Source organism: Chanodichthys erythropterus, chromosome 9 (assembly GCF_024489055.1).
Source record: "Chanodichthys erythropterus isolate Z2021 chromosome 9, ASM2448905v1, whole genome shotgun sequence".
Taxonomy (NCBI): domain Eukaryota; kingdom Metazoa; phylum Chordata; class Actinopteri; order Cypriniformes; family Xenocyprididae; genus Chanodichthys; species Chanodichthys erythropterus.
This window is the reverse complement of record NC_090229.1, coordinates 36,844,588-36,864,781: the sequence shown is the minus strand read 5'-3', so window position 1 is coordinate 36,864,781 and position 20,194 is coordinate 36,844,588. Positions and strand designations below refer to the sequence as shown.

The following is a 20,194-nucleotide window of genomic DNA, read 5'->3' as shown; positions in this document are numbered from 1 at the left end:
CTTTGTGTTCAGTTTAAACCACAGACTGTATAAAACTCAACCGCTAGATGGCAGTTTTATCTCAGAACGTAAACTGACGCGTAGCCGGAGAAGCATGAGGTGCATCACTAGCGTTAGCAAACCCAGCTCACAAGACGATAGAATTATTCCACTCCAGCGACATACAGAGCTGAAATGTGGACTCATTTTGGCTTTAACTATAAAGAACCCACTAAGGAGATCGACAAGAGTCAGTTGTTTGCAAAATATGACATGTTAAAATTGAATCTGAGAGCTCACTTAACATCCCGACGCGACCCACGCTGCTGAGAGGCATTTAGATAGAATATGTAGTAACGTTATGTATTGCTGGTTTTCCTCTCAGTAACAAAATAAACACAAAACAAAAAATGACAGCGGTGACAGCATAAAGAAAGCATCTGATCATAACAATCATGTGAATATGTTTGCACCAGCTCTGTTCAGCAGGTTATTTAAATAACACTTTATATATTAGACTGTACAGTATTAAATATAAAACAGATATTTAGTCATGAAATGGACTATGCACTAGTTGTTAAATAGTTTAGAAATTAAAAACTGTTATACTGTGAACCTTTTAAAAACCTATACACAGAGAATCCTGCAGTACTTTACTATTTTCCCTTAGATTGCACAAAATAGTGATTATTGATATAAATGCAAATGATACTGTAATGATTAAATACAATAAAGTTGTTTGTAAGGTTTTATGCATATGGTGGAGTGTTCTTTATGACCGTTTTTTCTAAAATTGCATCCTTTTTCTAAAAAAACCCCAAGAAATATCACAATATATCGCCTTTCTTACAGTATCGCAATATATCGCATCGTATTGTATCGCCAGATTCTTGGCAATACACAGCCTTACTTTAAACATCCCTGAACAGCATACACAAAGACTCGGGTCTTAATGCTGTGCCACAACACACTCTTATTCCTGTTCAAATGTTATATATGGTCCAAATAAAGCACCAGCTAAAAAGCTCCTTTATCTGCTCCTGTTACAGGTAAAGTGCTGGGTTACTGTGGTAACAAAAAGTGTGCCACACTCAAGTCCATTCCCCCCTTACCAAACACATACGCCACTTTCCAAATTCCAAGGAAACCACTTCCTATAACCAGATGAATGGAACACGGTTCTGATTCCAGCGCTGAGAGCTTCTACTGAGGTGAACACAATAAAGAACTGTCGTCATCCAGAACCGGAAAAAATGACTAATGTTTTCTCTGCCCTCCTCTTCAAACCTCAAAAAGACAATTTAGACTGAAAGTATGACTTTCAGATATCTGCTTTAAGGTGCATTCACATTTACATTTGTTCGGCCAATTTTCGTCAACAAAATCAATTTTATTAGAAATCTGAAATTTTGTGTGAAGATTTCCCCACGCAGATTTCACAACAGGTTCAAGTTGACAAACAGAAAGCTACTTGTTTTCAAAGTGACTGCTGTATGAGCTTCGCATATTGCTCAACAATAGACCTTTATTTCTCACAAAATATTACCAGAACTTCTTGACTGTACCATTAAATCACAAGGCTATCTTTTTACTGTAAAGCAAAACCTTTTCCATTTAGGACTAAATGAAGGAGGGATTTAATCAAACACTATGAATAGGGCACTTCTCAAATTAGCTACAGAAAGTGTAGCCCACAAACACCAATGAAGAGACAAGCACGGCTGGGCTTGCACTTGTACTGACAACCGTTGTAAAGGTCTGGAAAACGGGCTATTGATCACTATGAACTCCGTATGAATAATTCAACAAATTACTCACACACACACACACAACAAGAGAAGCTCAGTACAGATGACTTTTATTTAATCCAGTGCTTCCACTATAGGAAGAGCTGTTCTTCATCAATTCAGATCCATTTCTTCTTGAGCGATTGTGAATGAACTCCAAACAGACATGGTTTTGCAGGAGCAGTGTAAATAACGCAGCTGACGTACAGAGGTAAAATACACTCTCACTCTCATCCACAGGAGTATGTGTGTGTGTGTGTAATGAACCGGAAATAAAAGTGTAGTGTGAAGAATGACATGGTATGGGAAAATGAAACTGGAAACACACACTCACCTGGACATGGATGCGTTCATGGCAAGAGTTGGGTAAGGGTGACGGAAACCACCAGCGGTGATGGGGTACATGTGTTGACCCTGCCTGAGATGAACAGAGACAGAAAGAGAGTGTGAATCAGTATGAATCAGACAATATGATTACTGTCTTCTGTTGAGCTGCTTTATAGCTGAATTTATTTTGATTTATAATTGAAGAATTTTGCAACATTGACACTCAGAATAGGTTGTTTGCACATGACGTCACAGCAGCAGCGCGAATGAGTCTGGAGGGCAGGGAGTGATTTTTCTATATAGGAAATCTATCAAAAACTCAAAATTCGTATGTTCTGCGTCGTTTAGGGTTGCTCAAATCGATAAAATCGAGAACCCAGAAGGTGTTTATATCGTTTACATAACTTATACCGTTTTTTAACTTTAAAAGTTGTCGCCTTTAATAGCGTTTTGCGTCTGCTGATACTGAAATGAATATGGATACCTGCTTACCTTATTTGTTTTTGACTTGGTTAAATATTCACATTCTTCATGCTATTGTTTGAGAGAAGCTATTTTATCCCATTTAATGGTGTTTTCACTTCAGTTTTGTAGTATTCCGTTCACAATGTTGATCTGGTTACCATGAGAGCAGTGTCACGCGCTGCTGCTTCAGCCATCATAGTAGAAAATGTCCAAATAAATGTTTAACAAGCTTACAGAAGTCGATTCAACAACAAAGATAACACTTTCAACTATGTGATTATTTTATTGAGTGAGAGGTAGTGGGTTAAATCAGTGACATTATTAAATTTGATATACGTCTTCCCGTCACCTCCTCAACCTGCTTCCCTTAATAATGTGTTTTTACACGTATAAAAGGCAACAATCGTATTACACAGTCCAGTTTTTTCTTTGAACGATGATGTGAGCTCCTGTTGCAATTCTCGATTCAGCATAAATTTATTTATCTACAATGGCGACATTTTTCACAATCGCGACAGAAAATCAAAAATACTTCCCTAACTTCACTAGCAGAAAGGCAGCGCGATATAAACAAACCCAGATTAAATATGTACGCAACGTGACGGCAGCTTTACATCCTCTATATCTACCAAAGTCTTTCAATTCAGTGGAAAAGTCACTCATCTTCATAACATAAAGATCACATCCAACATATGTTGTGATTTTCTGTTTATAACTTTCTAAACCAGCACAGAAAGGACTTTTCTCCATCTCTTCCATTCTAATTTCACTGCTTGCCCTCCAACGGTATTTTGCGCGTCACCAGAACCACGTGATTGCAAACAATCTATTGTGCTGAACCCCAAAACTATTGTCTTCTGTATAGATGCAATTAACTGGTTTCATAATTGATGAACCTAACAGGCACTGAACTAAATCAACGCTGAAATGACTTGAGCTGAATAATGACACTATTATCTTTTAGAGCTGCTTTATAGTTGAATAATTGGCAAATTTTGCGACATCAACATTGTTATTGAACAGAATCAATAGAGCTGCATAGATCTGAATTGAACTTTCAATAACTGAACTTTACAGTGATTGAAATGAACCGAATCAACTAAACCAAATCAACTAAACCAAATCAACTAAACCGACCTGAGCTGAATAATGACACTATCTTTTAGAGCTGCTTTATAGATGAATAACTGACAAATTTTGCAACATCAACATTGTTATTGAACTAAACTGAATCAATATTGAACTGAATAACGGCACTATTGTCTAGCTGCATAGAGCTGAATTGAACTTGTTTCATAATTGATTAACTTTACAGTTATTGAAATTGACTGAATCAGCTAGACTGAATCAGCTAGACTGAATCAGCTAGACTGAATCAGCTAGACTGAATCAGCTAGACTGAATCAGCTAGACTGAATCAACTAGACTGAATCAACTAGACTGACTTGAGCTGAATAATGACAATTTGTAGAGTCTTTGTAGAGATGGATTATAGCGGAATAATTTACAAATTGTGCAACATCGACATTGTTATTGAACTGAATGACACTACTGTCTTCTGTAGAGCTGCATAGAGCTGAACTGAACTTGTTTCATATTTGATGAACTTTACAGATAATGAACTGAACTGAATCAACTGAACTGACTTGAGCTGAATAATAACACTATTGTCTTTTAGAGCTGCTTTATAGTTTTTGAACTGAACAATCATGACACTTTTGTCTTCTGTAGAGCTGCTTAGAGCTGAACTGAACTTGTTTCATAACTGATGAACTTTACACAGTTATTGAACTGAACTGAATCAACATTGAACCGACTTCAGCTGAATAATGGCACTATTGTCTTTTAGAGCTGCTTTACATCAGAATTTGTCTAATATTCTATGAAGTTTGGATCATTGATTCATTGATCCTGTTTATCACTGTTAAGCTGCTTTAAAACAATCTGTGTATACAGTACTATAGAAGTAAAGGTGGTTTGACTTGAATCAGGGTGTATGGATAGTAACTAATAAGACTCACTGTGGGACGAGCCACCCCAATGGGTGCGGGATCTGCCCCATGGCCCCAGGGGACAGTGGGTAGTAGGGCGAGAGCTCTGAGGGGTGAGGGGTCCGAGGAATACCTGGACCAGAGGTACACAGTCAGTAATTCACATGATGGAAGACAAAAACACAAGTTAAAACGTGCAAGTAGATTTAGTAATACCTGTCTTTGGGTCCAGTATCTCTGGCGAAAGATGGGTTGGAGGAGTTCCTGGAGAAAAGTGTTCATTGCTGTAGGTGATGAGGGGGGTCAGGGGGTGCATGTGAGCATGCTGGACCACCGGGACCTTATTAGACTGAAAGAGAGAGCGAGAGAGGGTCAGATCGCGATGATTTAGAAATCCAAAATCAACCCTTTTTTCAGCATAAGCATCACTATTACTCGTATGTAAGGTTAGTGACAGCAAATAATTTAATAATTTAAGACCAAGTCAGTAAATCTACACGGTGCATCCATGCCCACACGCTTTTTTCCTGTGGTATTTGTTCCAGAAGTATTCCTCTCATATAGGGATTTAAAAAAAAAAAAAAACTTTGTTTAAGAGTTACAAGGCATGAACCTAAACAACCAGCCACGAGGTGAATCACAACATTACACACTTTGTTTTGAAGCAAAAACGTATTTTAAAATCGATAAAAAAAAGAAGGTACAAGGTACTTAATCGCTTTAGTGAGGGAAAGAACTACAATCCCATGAAGCAGTGCGAATGACAGTTGAATGCAAAGAAAAAAAAAACAAGGAAAGAAATACAATGAATTAAAGAAGCTGATATGAATTACATTTATTTAAGTAGTTTGAGAGCGTAGAAAAAAAGCTGTTGAAAGCATCATGATTCTCTGATTGGTCGAGATTTCTCTGCAGAATCATGGGTAATGTAGTTTTCAATCAGGAGTTCCGTCGTTCAACAATTATTTAAAAAATAAGTTAAAATCATATGGTCTGATGGCAAAAATCACATACCATGGATTCACATCCTCTGAGCTCACAGTATAAGTCATTGTTCAAAATCAATTCCCCTTTGGAGAAAATGAATGTGATTTTTACTTCCAAGAACCCGACTGTGGCAATACATTTCACATTTGCATACGACTCGAACACTTGATGCTGTTAGATACCCATAAAGCACTGTTTACTCAATTAGCATCTTTGTTTTTAGGCTATTTGTTTTATAGCTTGTAATTAGTTTCTTTGCCCTTTATTTTACTACAGACAGTTTGCTTGTCTTCAATAATTGAGAACCTGAAGCAATGACACTTAATTGAGAAATACTTGTCACTGTTTTAATTGAATTTGTTGTGCATTTAGCAGAATGTGTGTCCGATGTAAAACCACAATGGTTCTTGGGTAAAAAGAGGCCAGTGGTTGCTCATATATGAGGATATTTATCTGTATGTGTGTGAGACAAGGACTGCACGATATTAAAGAAAATGTGATACGCTTTAATTTGTTAAATAAAGCAGGATGCAATACGATAATGTACAAAAAAATGTAAAAATCAAATGTAAAAAAAAAACGTTATTCTTCATGGTATGAATTAAATAAACACTGATTCTTATTAAAGCTCTAAAAGTTATTCAGTCAAGAGCAGTGATTGATTTTCTCTGTCTTTTGTTGTTTGATTAACATTAATGACAGACTGCAGCAGGTTTATTAGGCTGCTGTCACTTTACGACCGAATGCACGGATCCAATATACTGTTACACATCCACTTAAGACATAAATGACTGCTTATGTGAATACTCCCCACGACAGGCATTTTGACATAAGTTTGTGTGTTTTCGGCAATAAGCTACAAAAGAGAACTGAATTTGTGATTGAACACTGTCCGAGAGTTGCATGCGAGTACCACATTGAGTTCTCTATTGCGCATAACATTTTTTTAACATTATGCATATCACACATATGTAACAGTCATGGGTTCAGACTGCATCAACCTAAAAGTTTGACTTTTCTAAGTATTAAAATCATTCAGTTATCACAAGCCATTGTGATATGCATATCACAAATTGTACATTTGATCTATTTTGATATATTGTGCAGCCCTAATGACAAGCATGAAGCAATCTGGCCATGCACCAAGGAATGCTGGAAGAGCTGAGCGCTGTGCCAGACAGCCTCACACCCAATGCCACACCAAAGCCCTGTGTACACAAAATATACCTGACAACCTCTCATATAACTGTCGCTCAATGCACTGACAACTCCAAGATAACACATAACACACACCAGTAGATCATGATATACATGCACAGCATGTAATTATAACACTCATTTAAGGTAACGAAACCCAAATCTCTGCAAACTAATGAAGTTGCACAAAGTAGTTCACATTTGACTGTTTGTTAGTAAAAGCGAGTGAGATGTTGTGGTTCGGGCAGCACATCTGTAGGACTGGGGAATGACTGCATCAATATTTCATCACCCTGAAAACATTGCTGAAACCACAGCGAACTGATTTTGGAGTTTGGGTGTGAGCAGAACTGCTTTAAGAGGTGTGGAGAGACACTATAGACCACCTCACTCATTTATATTTGCAGTCACTTCACAACCTTTATTTCTATCACTACGTGGTGGCAAAGATAATGTCGAATATCAAAAGTACTATGTATTATCGGATGTTACAACATTAATTTTATTTTTTAATGTTACAACACTGATATGCCCGTGTAATGCAGAGTAAAAAACTAACAATAAGGATATTGAAGTCACTAATTATTTTTGATGTTATAGCCTATCACAGATAAAATGGCCAGTTTTTAAAATATTGTGAAAAATAAAACTCAATTCAAATATTAGACGAAATTTAGAAGTGAATTTAGGCATTATTGGATAAACGTATGGATATTCATTTTGAGATCTGCTCAAATATTACATTTAACAGTGAATCTGACTATTATTTAAAACAAAAAGTCAAAGCAATGATTATAATAAGCTAAAAATAAAAAAATAAAAAAATAAAAAAATCAAGATCTCTAACTGAAATTCTCCCACTCGACAACACTGGTTCCAACAATCTATAAAATCCTTAGAATATGAAGTAGCCTTATTTTAAAAGCTTGATTTCTAAACCGGAAAAAGACAAATTAATAAAATCTTAAAGCTCCATGGGTATTTTCAATATACATTTACATAATTTTATTGGGTAGAAATTGCAATTAGAAAATATATTTTTTAAAATCCTTATGCAGTAAATCACGAACAACTGGAAAAACTATTTGATTATTGTTTATTTACAATGGAGGCTTTGGAGTCGAAATGGTTGAGAACCACTGCTCTAGTTCATTAAATGACAACAAAGCTGTGAGTACAATTATCCAATTTTGTCTGATATTGTTGATTGATTAACTATAAGACCACCGGGAATGTGTACAGATATCTTACATTCTGATGTCCTGATCAAAATCCTGTCAATAGGGGGCAGACTACAGTGGGGACGGTCGATCTGTGGCGCTGAAAGACTCAACAGCTTTTAAAATTCACTAACAAGCTGTCAACTATTCCCAGACTGCCAAGTTGAGGGCATTATGGTATTCACCATGTACAGGACACGAGTGTGAGAGAGTACGTATAAATACCAGAGCTAAAGGAAAGCTAAATAGTATTAGTGTCAGTCTGGAGCTGGCAGAGGGTTTGCGCAGACTGAATCCATGACGGTCTGGCCAAGAGGGCACGGCTCTGCTGGGACGGGCAAAGGAGACCGGCCTTCAGTTGGCTGTGGAGGCCGTGTTCAAGAGGGTAGGAGGATTTTGCTCAGCCAAACATGATTCTGAATCCTTCACATCTGAGATAAATTACTAGGCAAACAGCCCCTAGGTACAAGAGTTACCAACAACCTCCTGAGTTCTGTGTGTGTGTGTGTGTGTGTGTGTGTGTGTGTGTGTGTGTGTGTGTGTGTGTGTGTGTGTGTGTGTGTGTGTGTGTGTGTGTGTGTGTGTGTGTGTGTGTGTGTGTGTGTGTGTGTGTGTGTGTGTGTGTGTGTGTGTGTGTGTTTCTCTCTCTCCTTTCCAGTGGGAGGTTCTGAGTCTTTGTGGAGTCCTTTCAAAAAAAGGAGGAAAGAAAAAGAAAAGGAAAAAAGGAGAATGCATGGCATGCTGGGATAGCTGAGGCTTGTTTGTCACCAAGGCAGGAAGCGGATGTAAGAGTGGGCAGAACATGACATCAGCATTTAGAGGCAAGCACACACACACACACACACACACACACACACACACACACACACACACACACACACACACACACACACACACACACACACACACACACACACACACACACACACACACACACACGTACGTCGCCATCTAAATTGCAGAGGCTTGTATTGTTTTTATATGCAGCTAGTTATAAATACTATAACCTAACCCTAAGAGAAAACTTTCTGGTTACACTTTATATTAGGTGTCTTTAAATACTTATTCCCAAAATAAATAGTTAGTTTTAAATAGTTAATAAATAAGTAGATTTTAGAATTGTTATTATTAATCCTTTTTTAAGAAGGAAAGAAGGCAGATTCGAACCTGTCTTGCCTGCATGAGCAAGTCATGGACCACTAGGCCATGGGACGAGACCCTCAGAATGACCTTTAAATCCACCCTATTTAAACGTTGGCTGAACTGAATTGAATCAACACTGACTCGAGCTGAATAACAACACTTTTGTCTTCTGTAGAGCTGCTTATAGCTGAAATGAACTTGTTTCATAATCAATGAACTTTACACAGTTACTGAACTGACTTCTGCTGAATAATGACACTATTGTCTTTTTTAGAGCTGCTTTATAACAGAATTTGGATCAGAATTTAAAATTAAGGTGACTTGACTTAATGTAAAAGCTTGCATATACATTTTTACATGCCACTGACATCTTTTTTTCTGGATGGGACTTTATGAGTGAGAGAGACAGAGGATCATGGAAATGTACAACTGTTTCTTACTTCAAGAGCCACAATTCTCCACTGAGTTGTATTGAAAAACTCCCACGCAGTCGGTGGTTGGTTGTGTACAATATGGATCCCAATCCTCAAGCCACAAAGCTTTCCCATCTGAGGCCTCGTCGCTATGCTAACTTAATCAACTGGCCTAGCTTATCACATGCTGACACACACTAAACAGTGAGGGCCCTGTTGTATTCACATAGACACACACACACTAAAGGTGGTGCAGCAGAATACCAAGCAAACCTGTCTCCTGAATTATTGAACGTTCAGGAGTGAACAGAATAACACATTAGCATACTGACCTTATGGGCTCAATCTGACAAAGCTTAGCATGCGAGTGTATTTGTGGGAGGATGAATACTAACAGCGGATTGTCCTGTTTGTTTAAATCTAACTCTTTTGTTTTGTACAATCTTCAGGTTATACAATCTTCTTATAAATGCACTTGTAGTTTGCATATGTGCAATATAAAGTAACAATTATGAGAAAGTGTCAACTGTGAGATATAAAGTTATTAAAAGAATATGCAATTTAGTCACAATTACAAGAAATTCTTACAATTGCGACAGTTTCCTGTAATTAACTTTCACGTAATTTCCCTCATATCTGCTACTTAATTTCCTATAATTACACTGATAATTTGCATGATACATAAAGTAACAATTTTGAGATATAGTAGCAACTTTTAGATTAGTTGTTATTACAAATGCGAGACATTTACAATTTCGAGTTTCCTGTAATTGCAACTTTGCATGATTTCTCACATCTGCCACTTAGTTTCCTTTAATTGCACTTGAAATTTGCATACATGATATGTAAAGTAACAATTATGAGAAATAGTTGCAACTGAGATAGTTATTAAAAGAATATGCAAGTTAGTCACAATTACAAGAAATTCTTACAATTGCAACATTTTCCTATAATCAACTTTCACATAATTTCCCTCATATCTGCTACTTAATTTCCTATAATTACACTGATTATTTGCATATGTGATATACAAAGTAGCAATTTTGAGAAATAGTTGCAACTTGTAGATTAGTTGCCATTACAAGTAAATGTGAGACATTTATGAGTTTCCTGTAATTGCAACTTTTGCATAATTTCTCTCACATCTGCCACTTAATTTCCTTTAATTGCACTTGTAAGTGCACTTGTAGTCGCAACAGAGATATAAAGTTGTTGTTACAAGAAAATGCAAGTTAGTCACAATTACAGGAAATTCTTACAATTGCAGTTTCCTGTAATCACAACTTTCATGTAATTTCTCTCATAAATGCAACTTAATTTTTATAATTGCACTTGTAATTTGCATGTGAGATATATAAAGTAACAATTTTGAGAAATAGTTGCAACTTTTAGATAAAAAGTTGCTTTTACAAGTAATTGCGAGCGATTTTCCTATAATTACAACTTTTGCATAATCTGCCACTTAATTCCCTTTAAATCACACTTGTAATTTGCATATGTGATATATAAAGTTACAACTTAGAGAACTAGTCACATATGAGATAAAAAGTTGCTATTACAAGAAAATGAGAGTTACAATTATGACATTTTTACAATTGTGAGTTTTCTGTAACCGCAATTTTTGCATAATTTCCCTCATATCTGCTACTTAATTTCCTATAATTACACTGATTATTTGCATATGTGCTATACAAAGTAGCAATTTTGAGAAATAGTTGAAACTTTAAGATAAAAAGTTGCTTTTACAAGTAATTGCGAGCGATTTTCCTATAATTAAAATTTTTGCCTAATCTGCAACTTAATTCCCTTTAATCGCACTTGTAATTTGCATATGTGATATATAAAGTTACAACTTAGAAAACTAGTCACATATGAGATAAAAAGTTGCTCGAAAATGTGTTACAATTATGACATTTTTACAATTGTGAGTTGTGTGTAATCGCAATTTTTGCATAGTTTCTCTCATAAATGCAACTTAATTTTTTATAATTGCACTTGTAATTTGCATGTGACATATAAAGTAACAATTATGAGAAATAGTTGCAACTTTTAGATATAAAGTTGCTATTACAAGTAAATGCGAGACATTCTTACAATTGCGAGTTTCCTGTAATCGCAACTTTTGCATAATTTCTCTCACATCTGTTACTTAATTTCCTTTAATTGCACTTGAAATTTGAATAGTCGCAATTGTGAGATATAAAGTTGTTATTACAAGAAAATTTAAGTTACTCACAATTACAAGAAATTCTCATGTCGCAACTACAAAAAGAGTCACAATTGCCTTTTTTTTTTAACCAAGGCAGACGTGCTTCCATAGATTGCAACAATAAATTCTAATGGCCGAAATATTTAATACAATTTAATATTTTTTCTTTGCTGAATAGCTAACAATTTCAATAATGATAAAAAGTCAACCTATGATCAACAAGATGGATACACATCTATCACATTAGAACTGAGCTCCATCTTGAGTATCTTACATGTGATATTTTTCAGGTTCGCAATGGACACTTGATGTTTGGTGATAGTTTTCGCTCACCGGAGCAGGTCGTATTCATGGCGCCAGTCTGCTCTTTAAATAAAAACCATAAAGACACACCAGAGCTCACCCCTCAGTCACCCTACTCTCACCTTGACGCAAATTTCCCTCATCGCAGTCTGACGTTCAACATCAGATGTTGTTCTCAAACAACCCTCCAGCCAACGCCAAGGTTAAGCAAAAGCCAGAGGGGCGTCAGGGTGGAGGAACGCCACAGGAAGGAAGACTGCGTTCTCATACACAGCTAATTTGATTGCCATTACCCATCTACACTTCACATTTTCTGCTGATCCCCTAATGCGAGTGCATGCATTTTATAACGTTATATTAAGTAAATACAATAAAGGCCTAATGGCCCGGCTGGGTGGTGAAACAAGGCATGCTGTGTTTTTAAGGATTATCCCATGGTGCTTCAGAGGTTAGAGAGAGTTCAGGGGTTATTGTGGCAAAGCGAGTCTGAACCGGGTAGCGGAGACTGAAACAAACACACACACTGAATGCCCTCTGGCTGCCAAGAGTCAATGATGACATTGTCAGTCATCCTTCTGTATTTATTATGTCACAATTTATTATGTCTCCCTGTCAGAGGGGATTTCAGACTAAGTAAGAGCAACAAATCAGTCATTAAAAACCACTAATAGCTGCTAAGTAGCTGAACCGTTCTTTAAAGGCTGGAAATAACTGGGTATTATTTAATGGGTATAATAATTGGGTAACGCTTTAATCGGTTTCATTACTTTATTTAGTCACGCAATTTAAACTCATTTATTATCAGATAGAGGAATAATCAAATTGTTCAAAATGTCATGAGACTTTGATTCACATATTTTTAATGTATGAAAAACGTCACTCTTCCGCCCACTCTGCATAAACCGGTTTAGTACGGGTCAGTCTGCCTGCCTCGCCATCTGAGGTTCCTCATGTTGTGTGTTTGCATGTTTCATCCTGACACATACATACATGCTCCACCACAGCAAGAATGTAACGCTCTGTTTAAATTTATCAACCTCTCATCAGCTTACCAGAGGTGAATCAAACCTCACACGTCAGCTAAGGACACAAACTACCACCATGCAAACCCTCTGAACTCCAACCAGCCTGACTGGATTCACACAGATCTGGCCAACAGGGAAGTTTGTTCTTATCCCATAGCGATCACTGCACACCAAGGAGTGGCAAAGATGTACCACGTGTTCTGGTTTGAGCCAGAATCATTTTGGAAATATAGCTTTCATTACTTGTAATGTACCTGCAGGCAACCAAAATTGATTTTAAGACTTGATTTAAAACTTGACTTTAAGTGACCATGTGGAAAATTAATTCATTTTGTTTTCGAACACATTGTAGGTAGGAAGAAGTGGGCTTTTTAATTTGTCCTCTTCAGAAAAGCTGTTCTTAGTGCACACCAAACAACAGCACTATCAATCGCTTTGCATGGCCAACTGCATCAATTACACAAATCAATACAAGCTCAGGTAGTCAATAAAGATCAGCTGACAACACCCATTAAAAACCATCTCATAGATTTGGTACATCTGCATGTGATTAGCTTAATTGCAGCACAACCTTGTATACGTCAACAAAGAGAAGTGTGGCTCATCACGGGAAGATCAAGTTTGATTAAAGATTGAGGTCTTTTTTTTTTTTTTTTTTAAATGCACGGATGATTAATTCACTATAAAACCTGTAAGAAAATAATTAAGGATCAATAACAGGATCAGTTTTGATTCATGCTGACTTTAAATGGCATAGTTCACCCAAAAATTAAAATTGTCATTATTTACTCATCTTCATATCGTCCCAAAACCATAAGACTTTTATTTCACTTCAAAACACAATTGGAGATATTTTTATTATTACTTTTGCCCCTCCGTTGAAAGTCCACGCAACCAAAATTTTAAAGCTTGAAAAAGTACATCAAGACATTGTAAATGTAATCCACATGTATTAAGTGTTTTATTCTGAAAAGATACCATTTAATTTATTCATATAAACATTGATCAACGCACATACAGAGAGCACATCTAATATGAATAAAATCCTATATTAAATCTCTTCAGAATACAACGCCTGATTCATATGGATTACTTCACATGTCTTTATGAACTTTTTCAAGCTTTTAAGTTGTGTGGACTTACAAAATGATGACAGAATATTAAAAACATTTGTGTTTCAGAGATGAATGAAAGTCCTATGGACATGAAGGTGAATTAAATGACAAATTTTAATATTTGTGGTGAACTTACCCTTTAGGTTTGACAACCAGAAAGTTTTGAATTGAGTGTCTTAATTTCAGACAGTATATCCATTCTTGCATTATTCAAAACCATCATCATTTTTGCGAAATGCTTGAAAAGTGCATTCGTGTCATCTCTTTGTACAATAACTGTCTGTTAGTTTTAGATTTTTCTATCTGATACAGTGACATTGTCTTAATACTTTCTGTGGCCGCTGTGTGTGTGTGTGTGTGTGGTGTGTGTACTTGTGAGATACTCACTAAGTGTCCTGGAGTAGGTGACCGTGAGTCTTTGAGTGCTGCCGTGCCTGGAACATCCAGAATAGGCCATTTCATCTGCAAATACTGTGAAAACAATGAAAAAACACAGATTAGACACTAATACTATGTTTTAATTCACATTTCCTTTTACAGTCAGCATGAAACACAAGTCTTTTCTTCCCTATTGTGACGTATATTTGAGTTAAATGGCTTCTGGAACAAGAACAAATGTAGGGCAGGGCTTGATTTTTTTTCTCTGTGGGGAATTAATTGGATGGTTGTGCTTTGCTATTGGTGGATGTCATGTGAGTGACGGGTTGTTCCGCCCTCACGCCAGTAAACACGTCAGAGAAGAGATGTCACTGCAAGAGGGAGGGAAGTTATGGTAACACTACTTCGATAGTCCGCTTTAGACATTCCACTATCTCTAAGGAACTTTGCAACTACGTCAACTAACTCTCAAAGTACGTCAACTACATGTCAACTAACTATGAATATGTCAACTACATATCAACTAACACTAAAAGTACATCAACTACATATCAACAAACTGAATACGTCAACTAGGTCAACTAACTCTGAATTCATCAACTAACACTCAGAGTATGTCAACAACATGTCAACTAACTCTCAAAGTACATGTCGACTACATGTCAACTAACTCAAGTACATGTCAACCAACTCTGAGTACGTCAACTACATGTCAACTAATACTCAACTACATGTCAACTAACTCAAGAGGACATGTCAACTACGTCAACTAATACTCAAGTACATGTCAACCAACTCTGAGTACGTCAACTACATGTCAACTAATACTCAACTACATGTCAACTAACTCAAGAGGACATGTCAACTACGTCAACTAATACTCAACTACATGTCAACCAACTCTCAAAGTACATGTCGACTACATGTCAACTAACTCAAGAGGACATAACTACGTCAACTAATACTCAAGTACATGTCAACTAACTCTCAAAGTAGATGTCAACTAACTCAAGAGGATGTGTCAACTACGTCAACTAATACTCAACTACATGTCAACCAACTCTCAAAGTACATGTCGACTACATGTCAACTAACTTAAGAGGACATAACTACGTCAACTAATACTCAACTACATGTCAACTAACTCTCAAAGTACATGTCAACTAACTCAAGAGGACATAACTACAACTAATACTCAAGTACATGTCAACTAACTCAAGAGGACATGTCAACTACGTCAACTAATACTCAACTACATGTCAACCAACTCTCAAAGTACATGTCGACTACATGTCAACTAACTCAAGAGGACATAACTACGTCAACTAATACTCAAGTACATGTCAACTAACTCTCAAAGTAGATGTCAACTAACTCAAGAGGATGTGTCAACTACATGTAAACTAATACTCAAAGTAGAGGTCAACTACGTCAACTAACTATCAAGAGGACGTCAACTATGTCAACTCATTCTCAAAGTACATGTCAACCATGTCAACTAACTCTGCTTAATATCTGTTAACACGTTTTTGATGGTCCCCCAAAAGACATTTTACTGACTATAAGTAACATTGCATGGACTTTACATCAACTTATTCTACTTACACCTAACCTATCAGTCTACCAATACTCTCATGAGAGTATTGTGACATGTAGTTGCAAAGTTACTTATAGTTAGTATAATGTCTAAAGTGGACTATCGAAAGTGTAGCCAAAGTGATTTTGATTAAAGATTACAAGGGCATATTAATTAAAAAGAAATAAATGATGTGCACAGATAAATCATTTGTGATGAATACTGCATATTCCACAAAAAAAAGGTCAATTTTGACTTCATGGTGACTTTAAAGCTCAATGGAAAAATTCTTGTACAAAACAGGTGCAGAAACTTCACCTCAGTGGGTGGCAAAGTTAACCAACACGTTTTGTAAGACCTGTTTGCAAAAGCACCTTTTAAAACAGAGCAGTCTGTGTGTTTGTGTGTCTAGACAGGTTTTTTCTGATGACTAACTGTGATTGAATGAGTGAAACAAATGTCAAATTGAAAAGAGACTTAGAATCTTCCAGCATGAGATCTGCCTCTCAGAGGGTCATAAATAAGTCGAACGGTCAGCCGAGAGCAATTCTTCTGGCAGACACCTGTGTCTGTATCTTGTACGTGTGTGTGTGAGTGTAATGGAGAGAGAGTGTGAGTGTGAAATCTGTGTTTGTTGGAGAATGTGTTCCTCCCAGAGCCCAGCTGTGGGCTTCTATCGAGTGTGTGTGTGTGTGTGTGTGTCTCGTGTAGGGACAGCTGAGAGGAAATCCCATGGAGAGAGGTGGGAAAACTGGACCGTGGTAAAAACACAGCCACATCTATAATGCTCAAGTGAATAGCCCTGCACTTCTGACCTCTCTCTGTATCACTTTAACTATCAGGAGCAGAGCTAACACCATCCCACTCTGTTCGTGCGGCCCGTGTCTATTCCACAGGTGCGCTGATGGTCACTAATGCACAATGCGGCTTGTAATGAATGCAGAGGTTGTGCTCAGATCTTCTTGTTTTGCTCCATTTGGTCTTATGGTCAGAGCTGAAGTCTCAATGGAGTTCAGTTCAGACATCTGGTTTGTATATCAGTTTTTAACTGCCGGATACAGCAGATTTTCATGTGCACGAATTTCTTTAGGCTGCTCAGGAATTTAAAATTCATTAAAAACATTTAGTCGAAGTTAATATTCTCATACTAGTGTTTGAGCAGAATGCATTAAAGCGCATCAAAACTGATCCTGTTTACTTTAACGCGTGTTCCTGCTCCTAAAGGTACATTGGAACAGAAAAGTGTGTGGGATTTACTTTGAAATTACTTTCACTCAGAAATTGCTAGTAAATTTCACAAATAATTACAGGGAAATGACATGTAAAGTACAATTTTGAAATGGTAAATGGCTGATAAATGGCTAATATTAAATTCTGTCTATAAATAAATACATACATATCAAAAATTAATAGTTTTTAATGCTACAATTTAATTTAGGATTCACTTTATAATTGAAAATATGAAAGACGCATATTGATATTTGATCAATATAAATGAACAAAATTGAGTGATATATCATTCAACCTTAATAAAATGCTCTTAATTAACTATTTTATGACAATTTTATGCCTACTGCAATGTCCTATTGCAGTTAGGGGTGCATGATATATCAGCCACCATATCAGTATGGGCCGATATATGTTCGTTTTTAATGTTATCGTTATCGATCTGATAGGTAAATTTGGCCGCTATATTAAAGCCCATAAATAATGGATTATTTCCTTCAGCTGAGACACTTCAGACACTGTTCACCATGATGGTTTTGAATTGCTTGAAATATGATTGGAATCACTTTGAAAAGGAAAAATACAGTTAAGTGCAGCGTACAGCGCAAATCTGACATATAGACTACAAAAAATTATAATGAGAACATAATTGTGTGCTTGAGACATGGCTTTTAAATGGTGACACTTTTGTTTTTGTAATCAGGCTCTCAAAAATTATATAAAAATTTGGATTCAGATTTATAGGCCAATATATCGGTTTTGGCTTTTAAATATAAAGAATTATCGATATCTGCCAAAAGACTTATCGCTGCACACTGATTGGATGATGGCCTCTCTTAAAATCAAACCAATTGTGTTTCTTCTTAATGTTTATAGGTTAATTATCCACATTGTTTGCGCAATCAGCATCTGACTTAGTCAAGACAAACTCTAAGCACAAATAAACACGCCACACCATGTTAATATGATGTAAACATGATAAGTGGATTCAATAAACCGATCTTGGATGTCGCTCATGACCGCAAATCCAGCCGGAAAATGTGAAGCCTCATCCGTGCTGCTAATGAATTAATGTGGGGTCCGGTCCACTTTTACATCTTTGACCTTGCTTTCAAACAGAGCGATCATAGGAAGGAAGTTTACACGGCTATGGTTAAAAATGGAAAAGACATTATAGCACAAAAGGAAGAGGGGAGGGAGTGGGAGCGACAGAGAAAGAAAAAAAAACACTTTCAGGAATGAGTTTTGTCTGAACAGGCCAAGGGTATTGTTTCCTGACAGCTGGGTGAGTCGGGGGGGCAGATCGGGCCCCTCGTTCCCATCCACAAGAGAGGAAATTCTTGGGGTCGACATCAGTCATCTGCCCTACTATCCCCTGCCACACACACACACACACACATCCCTAAAGCTGATGTTAGGGAAGGAATACAGGGCCACACAACTGCTAAAGAGAAACAGAAGGCCGCCATTATTACTCTCTTTAGTTGGTCTTGTATTATCCCACACAGGACTCCAGGCCAAGATATAAACACTCACAGATCTACATATTAAGTCATAAAAAGTATTGTTAACATTACAGTGGCTTCCAGTAAAGATGCCTCGTTCCAGTTAAGGTCTCTAGATCTGTCTCCGATCATTACCAGTGCTTTAAACTACATTTTACATTGATTCGACATAAAATGCTACATTCTTAAGCCTAAAAACACATGGTTTAGTGAAAGAAAACTTGAAACTTTGAGATTTCCATAGTGACATTTTTGATCAGTCAAATAAATAAATTCAATTCACATTTATTTGTATAGCGCTTTTCACAATTCATATCATTTCAAAGCAGCTAGAAAGAAAATGCACGTCAACATGAATGATATTTTATCAGAGGTGAGTCTGTGCAAGTTATGTAATTTCAGAAATGTACATGTACAAATCACGCAGTTAGCTAACAATCTATTAATTTAAGGCAGAATCAACAATTAATAAATATTTAAATTCATTTTTTAAATTTAAGATTTCCATTATTGTGCCTCTTTCAAATATGTTCAATGAATAAATATTTAACTTGTAAATTTTGGTCATTTTTAAAATTTAAGATTTTCACAATAGCGACTATCAAATATGTAATTGTAAAAAAAAAAAAAAAAAAAATTAAATGTTATTTGGTAATTTTTTAAAATGTAAGATTTCCATGATGGGTTACTTTTTAAAATATGTTAAATAAATAAATGCACTTTTTTTTGTGTGTCATTTTTAAAATGTAAGATTTCCATAGTTATGACATTCAAATGTGTAATGTAAAATAAATCATTTTTAAATGTAAAATTTGGTCATTTTTAAATGATTAGATTTCCATAATTGTACCATTTTCATTTGAAAAATTCTCAGCAGGAAATTATGTAGGGCACAATTTAGTCGAATGGAATATCACTAAATTATAAAACAGAGAAGTGAAAGAAGACATTGTTTCAGAGGTGGAGAACGTTATATTTGGAGATTAAAGATTATAACAGTAAAAAGAATGACAAAACATTTTTCTAACAAATACTTAAATATCTAACAGGCATGAATTAAGAACAAGGATGTTAAATGTTCTCTATATGAAGCGCCTGACGGAACCCTTGAAGGTTCCATTTAGAACCTTTTCTTCTAAGAGTGTGATGGCTGCAGTTGACTTTGATGATTCCAAGAGCACTCGGAATGTGTCCAACATCACAAGTTCACCCCCGTTTTCAGCTAAAATTAATTCTTTTCTACTTTTTTGGGCTTTTCAGCCATTTTCAACACCTCAGCCCAACACAATTCCTGTCGCTGTTGCACGCTGGCATCCTGTCCATTTAGCACTTGAGCTCTATCCAAAC

At 36.3% G+C, this 20,194-nt stretch overlaps 1 protein-coding gene across 1 annotated transcript in view; it reads right to left on the bottom strand.

Moving 5' to 3' along the window:
* The window catches only part of tcf7l1b (transcription factor 7 like 1b), a 70,754-nt gene that overhangs the window by 9,352 nt on the left and 41,208 nt on the right, over positions 1-20,194 (bottom strand). Inside the window, exons 4-7 of the mRNA XM_067395504.1 lie at positions 14,549-14,632; positions 4,766-4,898; positions 4,580-4,682; positions 2,101-2,184 (exon numbers count right to left, since the gene is read on the bottom strand). Coding sequence (XP_067251605.1) covers positions 2,101-2,184; positions 4,580-4,682; positions 4,766-4,898; positions 14,549-14,632 — 404 coding nt within the window. The remainder of the gene's footprint in view (positions 1-2,100; positions 2,185-4,579; positions 4,683-4,765; positions 4,899-14,548; positions 14,633-20,194) is intronic.